A 16,305-nucleotide genomic window follows, 5' to 3' on the forward strand; every position below is an offset into this window, starting at 1 on the left:
TGCAAAATGTTTTTTTATGGGATGAACAAGTCCCTCACACTTGTTTTCTGATGTGCTTTGATTTAAATTGTTTATCATATGGGGGGAAAACAGTTTAAGATTTAAAGTAACTAATGCCCCCCTTACATTCTGCCCAGCAGGTTTGTAATAAAGGAATGCTAAAACAACTATTAGAAGTGACCCAGCGAGAGGGATGGTAGAGCAGATCTAGGCAACAGAAAGAGCAGGGGTAAATTACCAAACCCTGAGGTCAGAATCTTGTTTACTTTCTTCCCTCGCTTTTAAGCTATCAAAATTATCTTGTGCAGCATGTAGGGAAAAAATACCCAACACTTTGGAAAGGAGTTGTTCCTTAGTCTGTTACAGGAATACAGTGGGATGTATATTCTGTGATTGTATCTCAGATGTGCAGATGCCATCTTATACATCTATAGGTTTTTGTCTCTGAGGAACCATTCTGTAAACTTACCAATTTCATTGTGCACAGAAACTAAATTTAAAGGCACATCAGGTAGAACTGTAATCTGCTGGTGCATGCAGAATGTTTTTCGTAAGTGTATAATGCACAGGAAGGATTAAGCTGCCTTGCTAAAACTATGACTTGCTCTTTGAACACTAAAGGCGAAAAGGCAGAGAATATAGGCTGTGCAGCATCAGTCCAGCCTAAACTGTGAAACCGTTGAGAGACTGTTTTTTACCTTTTTGAATGTCAAAGAAATAAGGTAGTTCTGCTCTTGTAGAAAAGCTCCAAAGTGTATGTGTTTGCTTGTTTTTTTTCTGTTTTTAATAGTAGGAATCAATAAACTAACACCAACTTTGGCAGAAAGTCATTAGAGAACTGTTTCTAATTTAGCATCGTTAAACAATCTGAGTTTGCATCAAGTAGCTTTCTTTGTTTCTGTCGACATTGTGGGCTTGTGTGCTTGGGCAGAAACTTTTTGTCCAGCTGGTAATCAATTGCATGTTGAAGTCCCAACTGTATTTTCCAAAAAAACCCCCCAAAAACCTCCAAACCTTGACTTTTGTGCACAAGTCTCAAACGTTGCTTCTAGAACATCTAGACAGCTTAAGCGGATTTCCTTGAGCCTGACTCCTGATTGGAACAAGGTTCTCAGTGTACCTGTCCTCTCAGTTTTTTTGGGGATGATGTTGCCGTCATGGCCTTTGATACCTTTGGTGATTTTGCTTGTAGAGCTGCTCAGGCTACATTGCTTCTGTACTTAATTTCCCCTTTACACACCTTAAGCTGATCATTGCAATGAGCATCCTAAACTGTAACTGTGTTGGAACAGCAATTAACATCGGAGACTTGCCTGATTCTGCTTGCTGCATGTGCCAAAAAATGATCTTTGTCCAATGATTTTTGGGGTTTTGAAGCCCCGTATCCTACTCTCCTGCTGCTCTTGACCCGAGCTATGTGAAAGTAAAGTGCCACTTCTCACTGGGTTGCTCATTCTATGTAGAGCCTGGTTTTCTGTTCTCCTTTAACAGAACACCCTTTGTTAAGAGGAAAGTTGGAAAGTAGATACAGAGATATCTATTTTTTTTTTTTTTAATTTAAGAAACAGTAAGCTTCATTTTATGCTTTTCTCCTGGAGTGGAGATTTAGAAGAGCTCAGTGTCAAGTTACTAAACAAATGTTCAAGTGTTCTGCTGTTACTGCTGTCCTTCTAACCTGCAAACAAGGTGTCAGGTGTAAAAAGTGAGATATTCAAATATAGACATCATAAACATTGCCAAAGGTGAGCGTTATTCTGCTGTAGCTGCTGTAGCAGCTTTTGAAAACCTCATCCACGCTAGTTAAAATGCAGCGTTAATTCACTTAAGGTAAAGGTCTGCAAACTTCTGGTTGTTCTGTCCCTTTTCAAGTAAACGGCTTTAAAATAGCTTTTCTAAGAAATGCAGTAACTTGATAAAAGCGAAATGTTTCTAGTTACGTTATCAGCCTCTAGTTCATCTGTTAAATACAGCCTTTAAAATGCTCAGTGAAAATAGCGTCGTCTAAAGCTGATGGCATAGGATTGATGGTCATAATAAGAGGAAAAAAAGCCATGATTTCTACTCCTGATGCTTTGTGTGTGTCACAGGTCATTCTGGTCCTGCCTTCCAGCACTGTACCTCTGTTCATCCTACTTTCAGATCTTTAGCCTATGCCAGTATCTGTGTCCACCTAAAGCAAGAACTGAACTTTGAACATATTGGTTGGTCTGTTAAGAAAGGACTTAACTTGCTCTGTCAGCCTGTCTGAACAAAAATGACCTTTTGTTTTATCTTCTCGCTGAAGTCATGTCTCTATGTTAAAATGCAAACTTGCGTTTCCGTTAGAATCTTTTGCTGTATTTTTGTAATAAGAAATCATGAACAAATTATACAGCTGGCTAGTTGTACTGGGTTACTGCTACTACAAAGAACTACGTTAGAAACTCCTGTTAAAAAATATTAATAAAAAGATGAGATGTTATTATAGGGGAGGACAAGTGTAAGAGGTTCTTCTTTGCCAGAATAAAAGATTTCCTGAAACTGTATGGGTAGGAGTTACAGAATGGAAGAAATGTGAAATGCCATGATTGTGTAATTTGTTCATCTACATTATCTTAGTATTTGATTCTGTTAATAGAGGCATTATGGGATTTTCTTTTATACAATGCTGATATATCAGTTATGCTTATTGAGCTCCTAGGTGGCCATGTAATTTGGGGAATTCCTAAATTCATTACTCATGAAGCTGGAACATCTGTTCATAGTAGGAAGACGGTAAGATAGTCAATACTTAAATTATTTTTTGGCAGGCGAAGCATACTAAAATACTTTTTGGCAGATTATGCATACGAAGTAAAGAATTTCTCTATATTTAATAGTGAATGAAAGATTCGTTGTGTTTCACTGACCTTTTCATTAATAGGTTCATTAGCAAAGTACATGCATAGCTGCATGTACTTTGATACCAGATTTTTTTGATAGATTATAAAGCAGTAAAGATTTTCCTTGTAATAAGAACATCTTAATATGAACCTGAAATCTGGTTCTTTGTTTGCTGATAAATACCAGATACTGGCGCATGCCAGGAGTGATTGCTGGAGATGCCATTTACTGGTGACCAGAACACTTGCAGTCATGGTTCATTGAATAGTAATTTGACAGAGAAAATAAGGTTATAATCCTTTCAAAAACCAAGCTATTGAACTCACCAAATTAAGAATTCACTGTCTGGCCAATATGGCTTTGGCAAGCTTTTACTGAGTTATGTAAAGACTGTGGGTTTTAAATAAATCAGAGAACATGCGTTCTAAAATATCTGTAGCTGTAGGCTGATCTCCTTACTTGTTTTCAAAGACTGTGCAGTATGAGTATGCTCTGACAATTTCAAGCAGATCAATGTTGTGCTGATGTAAATGAACAAATTCCCAATAATATTCATGGTTGCCTTATTTCTGGTGCATCAGAATGAGTTCAACTGCTTCTGAAGGAAATATTGTAACGGCACATAGGTTTATTTCATTCCTGCAACAGAGTGATGCACAGAATGGCAGGGCCAGACTTAAATATTCCAGTTGACAGTAAAACTTATCTTGGTTTCCACAGATCCCTGCTTATCATGGGTCTCTTGGATGCCTCTGAACTATTTAAACAGGTTAGGATTTTTAAAAGTGCTCTAGAAAACAACGTGTCTCTGTGAATCATGTTCCAAGTCCAGCCAGTTAAAAAATATTTATCAGTATTTGCTAGAAAGTTCTAACACTCAAGGTGTAATTTGAAGGAAGGTAAAAATAGCAGTTATGCTAGAGAGTTGGACAACTATGTTTCGTCAGTCCTTCAGCTAAGGATTGAGTAAGCTTCACATTCTGTGCCTGTCTAGAGGGACTCGTATCCTGCCCTGGTCACAGGATCAGTGGTTCTTCTACTGTACACATATTTCTGTTTCTCCTTTAAAGTCAGCTCACGGTTTCCATAATTCACTGCATTGAATCTAGAGAGATGGCATGCAGAATTGAGCGCAGTAATGGGTAAAAGTTGTGTAAATACTTTGGTCAGTCTGTGTGTTTTCAAATTGCATGTTTAGTATTCTGAAATACGAAGCTTCCCGATGTGCGGGGCAGTCTAGGCATTTACTCATGCCACTTCTTTGGGTGCAGGTGCTAGCAGTTAAACCTGGAAACTCAAGAAAACCCATCGAGTTACTTCCAAGTTCAGTGGCTTTTATCTTTCAAATCAATGTGATATGAAATAACACTACAGAACTGTTCCATTTGAACTCTGTTTTCTCCAGCAGGGTGATGCTTAGCTATGGTTTTCCTTTGCCTGTGCCATGAATCACCCAACCCATCCACCTCCAGAAATGCAAAAAGTCAATGTAGCTTCTTCACGTTAGCTAGGCAAAACTCTTGAGTGTTTGCTTACAGTCTTCTTTCTAGTTCTAAAGTAACTGTTAATTGCACAGGTTGTCAGAGAATATTCAGGTACCTTTTAGTAGATGAAAAAGATTAAAAATTATTTTTAGAGACAAAATAAATGAAGGCAAATCTAGTGAGCAATCATCTACAGAAAGAAAACTTTTACATCTTTTTAAAGGCAAAAAGCAAGGATATCTTACTTCAACATTAGCAGGAAGTTAGGAAATTAAGATATAAAATTAATGTCCATATAATGCACACTCCTTATTTCATTGCTACAAAAGTGCTGGTTGGAAGTGGAGGATTAAGTTGGAGTCATGAGAAATGCGTGTGCCTTTCTCTGACCTGCTAGCCACTGCTTCTTAGAAGTTGCAGAGTCGGGCAGCTCCTGTACTTTGCTATTGCAATGTTAATATTCATCTCACATTCAACTCCAGCATTCCTCTGCTCTTAATGCTGTAATGTTCAACACCCTCTGGATCAAGTGTATGCATTGAAAGTGGTGTTAATACCAGCATTTAGAGCAACTTGGTGTGAATTATCACTATGTGTTATTCTACTTTTAGCTGTCTCCTCCAACTTTTTTTTTTTTAACCCTGGTTAAAAATGCTACTGCTGCACTTGTTTAATGATTTCTATTGATCAGAACAATAAAATTAATTAGAAAATGAATTAGCTTTCTTCTTTGGTAGTATGTTTAATTGTGATATACTGTACTTGCAATAAAGGAAAAAAAAAAATCAATATGGTTATATTAATTATACATTAATTATAGTGCTTAGCAGGCCCATGTTAATGAATGTAAATAATACCTTTGGTAAGTGTCCAGACAAGACAGATGCACTTACTGTGTTTTGGTTGGAATTTGGTCCGATATAAAGCGCGTTACCAGTCTCATGGGGGTAGCGGGGGAGGAATGGCAGAGTTATTTCTGAATATTCACTTTATAGCCCCCAAACATAGGTTTTATTCTGAATAGTTTAAAATTTCTTTGCACTGCAATTTTAAATTACTGTTATTTTATATGATTTAGTGCTTGGGTTTTGCTGCTCTTTGTGTATTGGTATCAACTCAGTGCACAAGACCTGCTGTGTTTTTGCTTTGTCTTACAAAATCAGGTTTTGCTTGTTGCGTGAAGATAAATGCTGACTGATATAAAGCCACTGACAAACTCATGATTTCTGGTCGCTCTGGGAATGCTCTTTCCCTCTCGGTGAATGTCAGGAGTCTGGGATTCAGAGGATCAGTGTACTTTCATCAGGTGGTGTTGCTGGCTTGCATTGTCACTTCTGCCCAAACCAGCTCTTAAATGTCGCTTTATGCATAATGGCAGAGGGCACTCGGCTTCCCAGAACTGTTAAGCTGTAGGTAAAGAAGGTGATGTTTTTCAAAAAATAGGGAAAAAAACCCCAAACCAAACCATAATTTTTTAAATTATTCATAGTTGTTTAGACATGAAGCAAAACCCAGCGTAGAAATAATATAATTTAGTTGTTTATGTAGGCTGTTTAGAAGAATGCTTCCACAATCAGTGCCATTCTTAGAATAAATTAATTGTAGTCAAGTTCTTTGCCTTCATTTGTAAAACTTACGAAGTATGCTGGCTGTGGGGAATTAAATAGGATGGTGTATGTAGCAAACACTGTGAAAAGCCCACTCCATACAGCCAAGGTAGTTGGTTTACTTGTACGTTTCTTTTCCTAATGGTTTTAACTGATCCATACGTCTTCTGTTCTCAGTTTGGAATAAGTCTTTGAAAAGCTACTTTATATAATGGCTCTCTGACATTTCAGGAAGATCTTTCCAGAGGAAATACAGTCAGAGTCATGCTAGTTGATTCTGTGGTTCCTTCCCACCCACGCTTAAAAGTCTCCCCGCGTTATGTGATATTTCTTTTTAGAAAGACATGTACAGATTTAGAGACTGGGTGTCCTTTGAGATTATGTTAAGACTCTTTCTTTGATGTGATTGTGTTAAAACTAAACCAAACAAACAAGCACAACCTGCCTCCCTCCCCCCAAGTGAACAGAAATATTTTGGGTTGTGAGCTAGCAACTGCTTTGATGCTATTACATCGATGTATGTATTTGACGTATGCCAAAAGTAGTTTGGAGGGTGCTTTTCTAAGTGTAAAACTTTATTTATAGAGATAATTCTGTTTCATAAAAATGACACAATTCTTCCATGTTGCAGTTCCTCCACATTTATGAATTTTTTCAGATGTCTTAGTTGCTACATTAGAAGTCAGAGTTATTTAGATGTACTCTTGTTCCTACAATCTGTTCTGTCAATGTGCATAAAATCTGTTTCAAATACTGTTTCAAACCCATGTATACTTGGAATAGTGAATTTGTTTCGAGTATGTTTTCATGGCTGACCTTGTGTGCTCATGGGTTTGAACAAGGCACATCGGTGCTATCACGGTAATGTGTGAGTTTCAGAAACTGTTCCACATCATCCACGTACCCAAAGAAGGTGGGGTAAATACTTTTTTTAAAGAAAGAAAAAAATTTTTTTTTTTAGAAAAACATAAAAATTATTTTTCATCTGTAAGTTTCAAATTTGGCCTTACTTAGTGATCCCAGTCTAAACTTGGAAGGGTGGAATTTAAGCACCTTCTTGTCACTTATTTACAGTAATTTCTGAAACTACAGTGTTTTTACTCACACATTTACATTTTTGTGTCTGAGGCTTGCAGCAATTATGACAAACTGCTATGAATCTTTTTCTGAAACATGGAGTCATGAATAATGAAGGTGCTGTCATCTGTGGATTAACAATTTATGTTTGCTAATTAATATTGTGTATATATGCGTTATACCACTCTGCGTGCTAATAGGTAGTACATTAGATCATGGAAATTACAGGAACAAGTTATTGTTAATATTTCTGGAGATGAAATTTATTTACATTTTATAATAATTACAGGTTAGGGTAGTTAGAATCTCATATGCATATCTCTTTATGTAAACATAATTTACATCTCAAGATTAAAATAGGAGGCTAATAATAGTGCAGCAATTCTTTAACCTAAATTCCTTGTACCTAAAATTAGCCTGTCCTATTTAGATTTGGACAGTAATTGCTTGGAACCAAAAACATAACTATTAACGTCACACTAACGGATCTTAAATTAAAATTATGAAATGTTTGCCTGCAGTTGCAAAATACTGAATATCATATCCTAAAGGACTTATAGTTTTGTGTTTCTAAAGGTGGCCTAAGGTCGCAGCTGGAACCTCCACTGTGTATGTTTTCTGTTAGGATGTTCATAATTGAGTAACATAACGCAAGCCATAAGAATGACAATACTGAACCTAATGTTACACTTGGTGTTTCAATCTTAGTTTTCTGTAGCAATCTGATAAGGTACTTGATTTTGAAAACTGGATGAAACCCTTGCAAGCGTCCTACAAGACTGGAAGTGCACACAGAAATATAATTGTGTGCGAGTATCTAATCAGGGGAGGGGAAAAGGAAAAAATCATTATGCAAAAAGTAAATTTTTGAAGTTATGCTGTTTTGGAGACTGTTAACACTTTGTTTGCTTAGATTAGCTGAAGGGGACTGCTAGGACTGGCTCTGTTGTTGCCTGCTGATTTTTGACCTATAGCCTCTATGCTGTTACCTTTCATCCCAGCAGTCTGTGGTTTTAATACAGGAGCACTGGATGAAAATGAGTTTGGTCTTAAGGTTTCTCCGTTCTAATCTTCTTAGATCTCTGGTGGAAGAGGAGGATCCTCATATGAAAGTATCTCTGGGTAGCAGCGATATGGGCGTGTCTGCCCATCTACAGTCTTCGAAGACAGGGACCACAAGATTTTTCACCAGCAATACTCACAGTTCTGTGGTATTACAGGTAATTAAATATTCTTATATCGGTAGTTATCTGTACTGAGAATTTAGGCTGCTCTAAATAATATCTCCACTCAATAGACTTTATCAGACCAGTCATTCCTAAAAAACCTTAAGAATTGTATGTTAGTGTGCTGTGCTGACAATGCCCACAAGCAAGAATGGCTTTAACTTTTTCTGCATGTTAAAGGTTCAACTTGTAACAGCAGCTTGGGGGGAAAATACCTTCACTTTTTCTTGGGTTGTGTCCCTGTTTGCTCTCAATTTTTAAGAGGTAATATAATTTAAACTATGAAATGACAGCTGCATCAAAGCAGCTCACTTGAATATAATCATGTAATTATGTTTGGCAAACACTAGTACCATCTCCAGTGTGAAAGCTGCTCTAGGGGTGTAAGGAGGAGAGCTCCCTGCTCCTCGCTCACCTCACTTAGAAGGCAGAGCCCTGCCAGGTTTGGTGGAACGCCCTGCGCTGGGTCTGACTGGCAGTAATGAATGGTAAAATGGATAAAAATGTTATCTTCTTTGACGCTTTAAGAATTTAAATGAATTTTATCATCTTGTTTCTGTTGGAGCTTTTATGCACCAGTCAGAGTCAAGTTTCAGCTTGCCATAGCTCATGCTACTATCAGTGCAGTCTTTCTCAGGAGTGCGGGCGACCCCTGTATGACAATTCCTTGGAGAAATTAATTTTCTCAATTTGCTGTCATTTTACATAGATTGCCTAAATTTGGGGACAAAAATGAGATGGATTTTTTTTTTTTTTTAGAAACTAGTAATTTTTTTGTTTTAGTTTCTAAGGCTTAGGCACAGTTTTCCCTCATTTTTAAATTTTGGGGCAATTTAAATTGTTTTAAGTATTTTCTGCTATATGTCTGTAGGTTTTATAGGTACTATAATTTTGAGACTGTTTCTTTGGTGTGCTTGGAGTTTTCTAGCTAAAGCTAAAGTGCATGACAAGTCACTGGCATGAATGTAAACTGGCTACTATCCAGAGAAAAACTTCTTAGACTATGAAGACTCCCTTGACTATATTGTATATTTTGTACTTTAAAAGATCATTAGTGAAGGTGAGAAATGGAGAGAAGAAAACTGTAAAATGCCAAATGTAGAATTGTGCCTTGTTTGTGCTTTGTTAGAGAAAGACTCCAGTCATCAGTATAGGAGTAGCAAAGTGTTCGGGGCTTAATTCCTCTTCATTTTTTTTTTTTTTCTTCGAATTTGAGCACTTGTAGCTGGACAACTCGTAGTAGAAAACCCTTGTTTGTAGAAACGACAGGCAAGTTGCTTGAGGCATTGAAATATGTTGGTTTTCTATAAACCTGTGTTTGGCTTCTTGTACTTATTTGAGCCAATAACTTATTTTTTCATTTTCACTCTGTAATTTTCTGTGTGACAAATCCGAATGTTCATTTTTTACTTACAGCTGTAGTTTTAAACATACAGCCTTTCTTTAAGATAACTTGAATTTTAAACCATGGGGGCTGATACCAAGACTTCTCCAAATGTTAAATCTATAAAGACAATACCTTAGTTCTTGTTAGTACTAGAAAAAACATTGGACATGCCTGTTTGAAGGAAATGTTTCATGTTCCTTTCTATAATGTGTGGAGGTGGCGATTATTCCACCCATCCTCCAGTATACCTGGGCATATTTTTAGTGGAAAAGCTTCTCTAGGATACTGTTGTAGATTACTTTATAATGACCTTATTTTTGAGTTTTTGCCATGTAAACTTCAATAGTAAATTTAATAATCATAGGACCAGGTGACAACTTTATTTTTAGGCCCCAGTATTTTGCAGCCTCTTGAGTTGCAAAGCCCTTAAACTGATGTGGAACAGAAACGTACTTAGAATGTGTATGTGTCCAGAAAGAGTAGATCCAGAAATGATATCAGTCCCTACCTGGAACAATTGCTGGAGTACAAGCTTACAAAATGAACTCCTTCCTGAAAATAACTTAATTAGCAGACAAAAGCTACTTTCTAAGGCCCAGTGTACTTTGCATTCTTCAGCCTTTTTTGGAAAATAATAATTATTCCGTTTGTTTTCCAACGAATAATTATCGCTGAATATGTTAGAGCTAATGGTTGTAAGATGGCAAATTATTTCTTAGTAACTTTTTTGGAACCAGAGGATGTGTAAATAAAAGTAAATATTTACATAAGAGAAACCAAAGAGATTCCTTCTATCCTCCCAAATCAAATGGATACTTTGCGTTATGCTCTTCTTACAGGGTTTTGACCAACTGCGAGTGGAAGGTTTGCTTTGTGATGTGACGCTTGTTCCAGGAGATGGTGATGAAGTGTTTCCTGTTCACAGAGCAATGATGGCTTCTGCAAGTGATTACTTCAAGGCTATGTTCACAGGTGGTGTTCTTGTTAAAGTAATGCAGACTGCTATCTCCAAATTGCCATCGTTTGGACACTGACACACGTTCAATGTTGCGTGTGAATCAGCCCAGGACTGCAAACAACTCTGTAGTTGTATTTTCTCTGCAGTTGCATATGGGTTTCTAAATTAGACTGTGAATTATAGTATAATTTTGTATTAGTGTATGAAATGATTTCAACCTGATCAAAATGATCCTATAAACTTACCTATGTATCTTTTTCAGGAGGAATGAAGGAACAGGATTTAATGTGCATTAAGCTTCATGGTGTGAATAAAATAGGCTTAAAGAAGATCATTGATTTCATTTATACTGCAAAACTTTCTCTTAACATGGACAACCTTCAGGACACTCTGGAAGCTGCCAGTTTTTTGCAGATTTTACCTGTTTTGGACTTCTGTAAAGTATTTCTTATCTCCGGGGTAAGACTTACCGCTTGTTTCACATTTATAGTGATTAAAACCAAGAACCTGTATGCTGGTTTTTTTCAATAAGAAAAATTACTATGTAATGGTCAAAGTTAAGTCTAAAATTTGTTGTTATTCGTAGTTTGGATTTGCAGAGAACAAGTATGCTTTGTGGTTTTCTTGAAAATAGGTTTTCTTGTAAATGTTATGTATGGTGTGAGATTGAGGTAAATGTTACAGCACGGTAAAATTCTTATAATTCCTAAGTGTATATCAGTGATGATATTCATAGTTCCCGGATTGCTTACTGGATTCCTTAGTTTGTGCCCTCTTACATTCTATATCCTTCCATAAGAAAGCTTCTTGGTAAGTTAAACTGAAAAAAAAAAAAATAATAGAAGAGCAAGCTGCCGTTGTGATCTGTTAATATACTTTCTTGAAACCTCCGTTTTGAGGAATGAAGCCAACAATTGTAGTAATCATCATAAAGACCGTTACATCTTCATTGTAAACCAGTGAACTTGGTCACAGCCAGGCAGAATAATATATTCTCTATAGGGATTATTGATAGGAATGTTACAGATATGTTGGTTATGCGAGAAAAGTAGTTACAAGGATTTTCTGTTGATTGCCATATTTTGCTAGAACTAAAAATGGCTTTGCCTACTTGGAAATATTTTTTACAGTCACCAAACTAAGTGCTTTTCTAAGCAGGGGACAGGACAGCCCTCAAAGTGGCAACCCTCTCCTCTTCTAGCAGTAATGGTTAGTTGAAAGAGTAATACTTTGGTGGCATGGTTGCTTTTGTGCAGTTGGAACAAGTAACAAGTTTTCCCTGCAAAGCAATATCCTGTAGTTTCAATGCACCACAGTGTGTCTATGGTTTAGAGTTGCCCTGATGATTTTTATTTATTATAGAGATTAAAATTTCAGGTCCTGAACCTGGTCTTCGGGGAGAGTGAGTGTGGATGGCAACCTTTTTTCCTCCTCCTTTCCTTCCCTTTTGCAGTCTTGGCGCTCTGTTTTGTTTTGAGGCTGTGCTTTGGAGAAGAATGCCATGCTCCCTTCAAGTTGAATGTCAAACAGTTTTGTAGTTCTCTCTGTACTAAAAACAAACTGCTGCTTTTGCAAAAGCAAGAAAGCTGTTAAAGACTCAACTTGTTAAGTGGTAACTGGCTTCGTGTGTAAGCTGCTTCTTGGGTTCTGTCTTCATAGGTGGGAAAAGACATATAAGGAAAGAGATGTGACGTGGAAGAAATCCATTTTTCTGGCTCCAGCTTTTTGTTAAAAGCATTGGATTTACACTCCTCTATTTAATCTTCTAGTTTATTAAGTATAGCTCATACATATTTGATCAGCCTGGGTTGCTTTTCAAAGGTTTCATTTTTTTAAACATACTTTACTTTTTAAATCTTGTATCAGAGTTTTCAGGGTCTTGCTGTATGTATTTTGTATTCTTCAGTTACATTCACCTTATTTCTGTAGTTAAAACAGTGCAGTCTTAGAATATGGGTGCAGTTAACTGTTTTCTATCTTAAATGCAGTATGTAAATAGTGCAAATGTATGATGCTTCAGTACCTTTCCTAGTTCTTGCCCTACTGTCTTATATTAATATAACTCTGTCCTGCGAACAATAAGGATCATCTAATTTGTGGGGCTGCAGAATAAGAGTGCTGTCAAAGCAGTTCTGCCTAGAGAGACATGGCATTATTTCTAATGTTTCCTGCAGGTTTTATGATGTTGGTGTAAATTGCTTATATACCTCACTAGAAAAGTAACTTTACCTGTAACATGGAAACTGGTGTGTTCTATGCGAATTATTTGGAGTTCAGCTTTCTGATAATCTGTAATTAGAAATAAAGAAGCAGGTATTCCCATTGCTTCCCAGGGTACAGGCTCAGAAATGTGACCTCCCTAGTAAAGAGATGTACTGAGAATTATGGGAACAAGTGGAGTCCAAGCTGCTGATCACAGCAAGCTGTCTCATAAGGGAAGTGTTAACACTATTTTCCTTTTTAATTTTTACATATTTTCTAATGGCCGCTTCTCTGAGAATGTTCTGATAAGGTTTCATTAATCTTAATAGTCTGAAAGCCTACGCCATCTATTTTTTTATTGCTCTGGGATTTTTTTACCTTCCAGAAGGCTGCAGTCTATGTCTCAAAGGTTCATGTTGCTATAAATGCCATCTTGGAATAAGGTCTTAGTATTCTTTTGAATCTGGGATTCAGAGTGGCCTCCCTTTGATGGGAGATGAGCCCCAGGGACACCACGTTGCCCTTTCGACATAGGGCAGCTGCTTGTTTATTTTGCTTTCTTAGGGAAAGTGCTTCTTTCATCTTAAATTGTGCTGCTTGGAAGATTTTTTTTCGTTATTTAAATTGCTTGTTTTCTGGAAGTTCCTTTGCTTATGGTGTTAACTCAGTCACTGTTTTGGTTAAAGTAAGAAATGTCTTGTTTCCTACTACATTTTGGAAGAATCAACAAGACATTATTCATAATCTTTATTGTATTGATTCTCTTTTCTTAAATACTTTCATTTATATTGATGTCTAAGGGAACATAATCTCATTCAGTTGATTATTGTAGAGGAAGTACAAAACTAAGTTTTTGCTGTTAGCCTAGTTATGTTCTCAGCATCCTCGTATAAAGATCTTTTGAATGAACTGACTTTCAAATTTGTTGGAACAGGAACAGGAGTTGGTAAGCTAATGGATTGAGGGTTTTTACTTTAATACCATATCTTAGCTTTATATAAAGATTACTCCCTATTATCCTAGTTTTGTTCCATTTTGGGGGGAGCATTTCTTCCATTTAAATTAGTTTTCTGAGCGAGTCTTCAGCTTATTTCTAATGAAATTAGCTGAGAGCAGCGTCTGAGACCTGATGTAACAATTCTGAGACAAGTACTTAATTGTCTTTGAGTTGTCTAGGGAGTCCATTGTTAAAGAGATTATAGAAGTCAGTTTATGTAAAGCATAATGTAACTGTGTTACTTCATAAGAGGGTATTGGAAATATTTACAAGAACAACAAAGGCTTAAGGTGACAGCCTAATTTATGTAAAAAAAATAGTGAGACCTTCAGAGAATGTTTTTTGTTGTAGCTGACTTGTTAATGTTTTTATCTGTTTTGCATTTACACCTCTCTTATCAAGTAGCCCATTGCTCTGAAAATCTTTGCAGCTGAACAGGCTCCCAGGGAAATGCTGGAATATTTCCTAACATGTTTTCAGTCTTACTTTTAGTATTAGTTTTAAGTATTTACAGCTATACAATAAACTCCCAGGTTCACTTCTAAATGGGCTGTAACATAATTAAAATTAATAAAAGTTCCATGGAAATGTTTTTGGAGTAGTGAGTGCTGGAGAATGCATGGTAACATTTTTGCAAAAGCAGCAGCATTGTACAAAACTGAGAAAGATGAGAACCATATCCACATAAATTACAGCACCCATGGGAAAATCAGTGTAATGAGGAAGGGGATGTTATACTCTAATTAAAGAAAACATTCCAAAACACTGAAAATTAATGTCTTCGCTGTACCTTTCGTATATCTGCATAAGTAAATTTTATTCCTTCTGTGATTCGGTGCTTTGCATTTTTGTAACAACTTGTAAATTGTCAAATACTGAGGTCTCTTCTCACCAGAACTTATTTAACTGAGGATAGAGCAAGATTGTCTCGGTTTTGTGGGAGTGTGGGATCAAAGGCTGGGGCAAGCTCTGCCAATCACTAGAAATTCACCTTTTCTAGTATAGGGGTAGGATTGATTTTTTTTCTTCTGAGCTGGTTAAATTTCTCTGCTGTTATTCGTTGACTTCTTTGTATGGGGACCCAAGGAGAAATTGAGAACTTCGGGGGGAATGTAAGTTCTTTTAAAGTTTTAGACCCTTTGAAATATCACGTTAAGTGCTTCAATGTCTAACAGTCTTTGAAACAGAAGAAAGTTAGATGTCTATTTTATGGCACTAGGTTTGAAGAGTTGATTTTCTGTTCATGCTATTACTCCGATGTTCTCATGCTTGCAATCATTTTATTCTTTGTCCAGTATTATAGTATTTTATAGTCAATTAAAATTTTACCAGAGCTTGGGAAGTGATAGCTTCGAAATTTCAAAGAATTACGTTAACTGCTTTCTTTAGAAAGTACTTTGGCTTTTGCATTTGGTTTTTCAGGATGTAATAATACTATGATGTGATTGACCTCTCTTTTTTGAAAAGCTTTTTAGTATTTTCTGGAACTTTTACTTGTGCTTTTTAATGAGCAGTTACAATGAGTAACGTGAATGCAGCTCTGCTCAGTAGTCAAAGCCCAAGTAAAATAGGGTTTATTTAAAATTCTTCACTTCTTATGAAGCTGCTTAGCTGTTTGACCAGCTATGGCTTTTAGCTTTTTCTGCACGAGTGTCTTTACTAGTTACTGGATTCCCTGTACAGACAGACTTAGATTTTTGTTTGATATTTCCATTCCTCCCATTTACTTCAGTGGGATTTCCAGAAGTAGCAGTCCCTTCACTTTGTTTATGAGCTCCTGATTGACTGAGTTCCATAGAGAATGGTTTCCACACCTCTCATTAGTACCATAGCTAAGTCAAACTGGTCCTTTGAAAATCAACATTTGAGTAACTGAAGTACTGAAAGTGCTTAAGTGTTTTAAAAGCATTATTTTGCTTTAATTCTTTACAATTTTGAGTATTTCATACTTCTAAAACTTCTTTCAAGCTGTATAGTAGTATGTCATGAATGTCCTGTTTACTTCCATTATACAGTTAATGTATGTTAATTAAAAATCCTGAAAGGAAATGCACAGAAATAGTGATACTGACTCTCAAAAACAGTCAAAGTAAGAAAATACGTTTCTTAAGCATCAGAGAATGTTTGATAGGTCATTTTTAGGTAATGTGATTATATTTTGATGTAAACAATGTGCTCCATCTTCTAATAAAAGGATAATTTCCCTGTATCAATTGCACACATATTTTATAGTAGAACTCCTGGCAGTCTGTCACACATTCATCTTCTAGATAGGACCTGATTACAGGATTAGTGCTCCTGGAGATGAAGATTTGGAACCATTGACTGTGCGAAGGTGTTTCAGGGTGTGTGAATGAAGATTTTGGATGACTGCAGATCTTAACTCTAGGGCAAGTTAGAGCAATTTCTAGTGAATTAAAGAAAAATCTTCTATACATGTACTCGTTAGACTTTGGAATTGTCTAGTATTAAAAGACAACAATGAGATTAGATTATACAGTATTA

At 36.4% G+C, this 16,305-nt stretch overlaps 1 protein-coding gene across 9 annotated transcripts in view; it reads left to right on the forward strand.

Moving 5' to 3' along the window:
- KLHL13 (kelch like family member 13) overlaps positions 1 to 16,305 on the forward strand; it is a 79,818-nt gene that overhangs the window by 46,028 nt on the left and 17,485 nt on the right. For all 9 annotated transcript variants that reach the window (XM_054075284.1, XM_054075281.1, XM_054075285.1 and 6 more), the window contains 3 exons: positions 8,109 to 8,250; positions 10,483 to 10,615; positions 10,864 to 11,060. In XM_054075284.1, the coding sequence (XP_053931259.1) occupies positions 8,109 to 8,250; positions 10,483 to 10,615; positions 10,864 to 11,060 (472 nt within the window). The remainder of the gene's footprint in view (positions 1 to 8,108; positions 8,251 to 10,482; positions 10,616 to 10,863; positions 11,061 to 16,305) is intronic.

Source organism: Cuculus canorus, chromosome 10 (assembly GCF_017976375.1).
Source record: "Cuculus canorus isolate bCucCan1 chromosome 10, bCucCan1.pri, whole genome shotgun sequence".
In the NCBI taxonomy this organism is placed as follows: domain Eukaryota; kingdom Metazoa; phylum Chordata; class Aves; order Cuculiformes; family Cuculidae; genus Cuculus; species Cuculus canorus.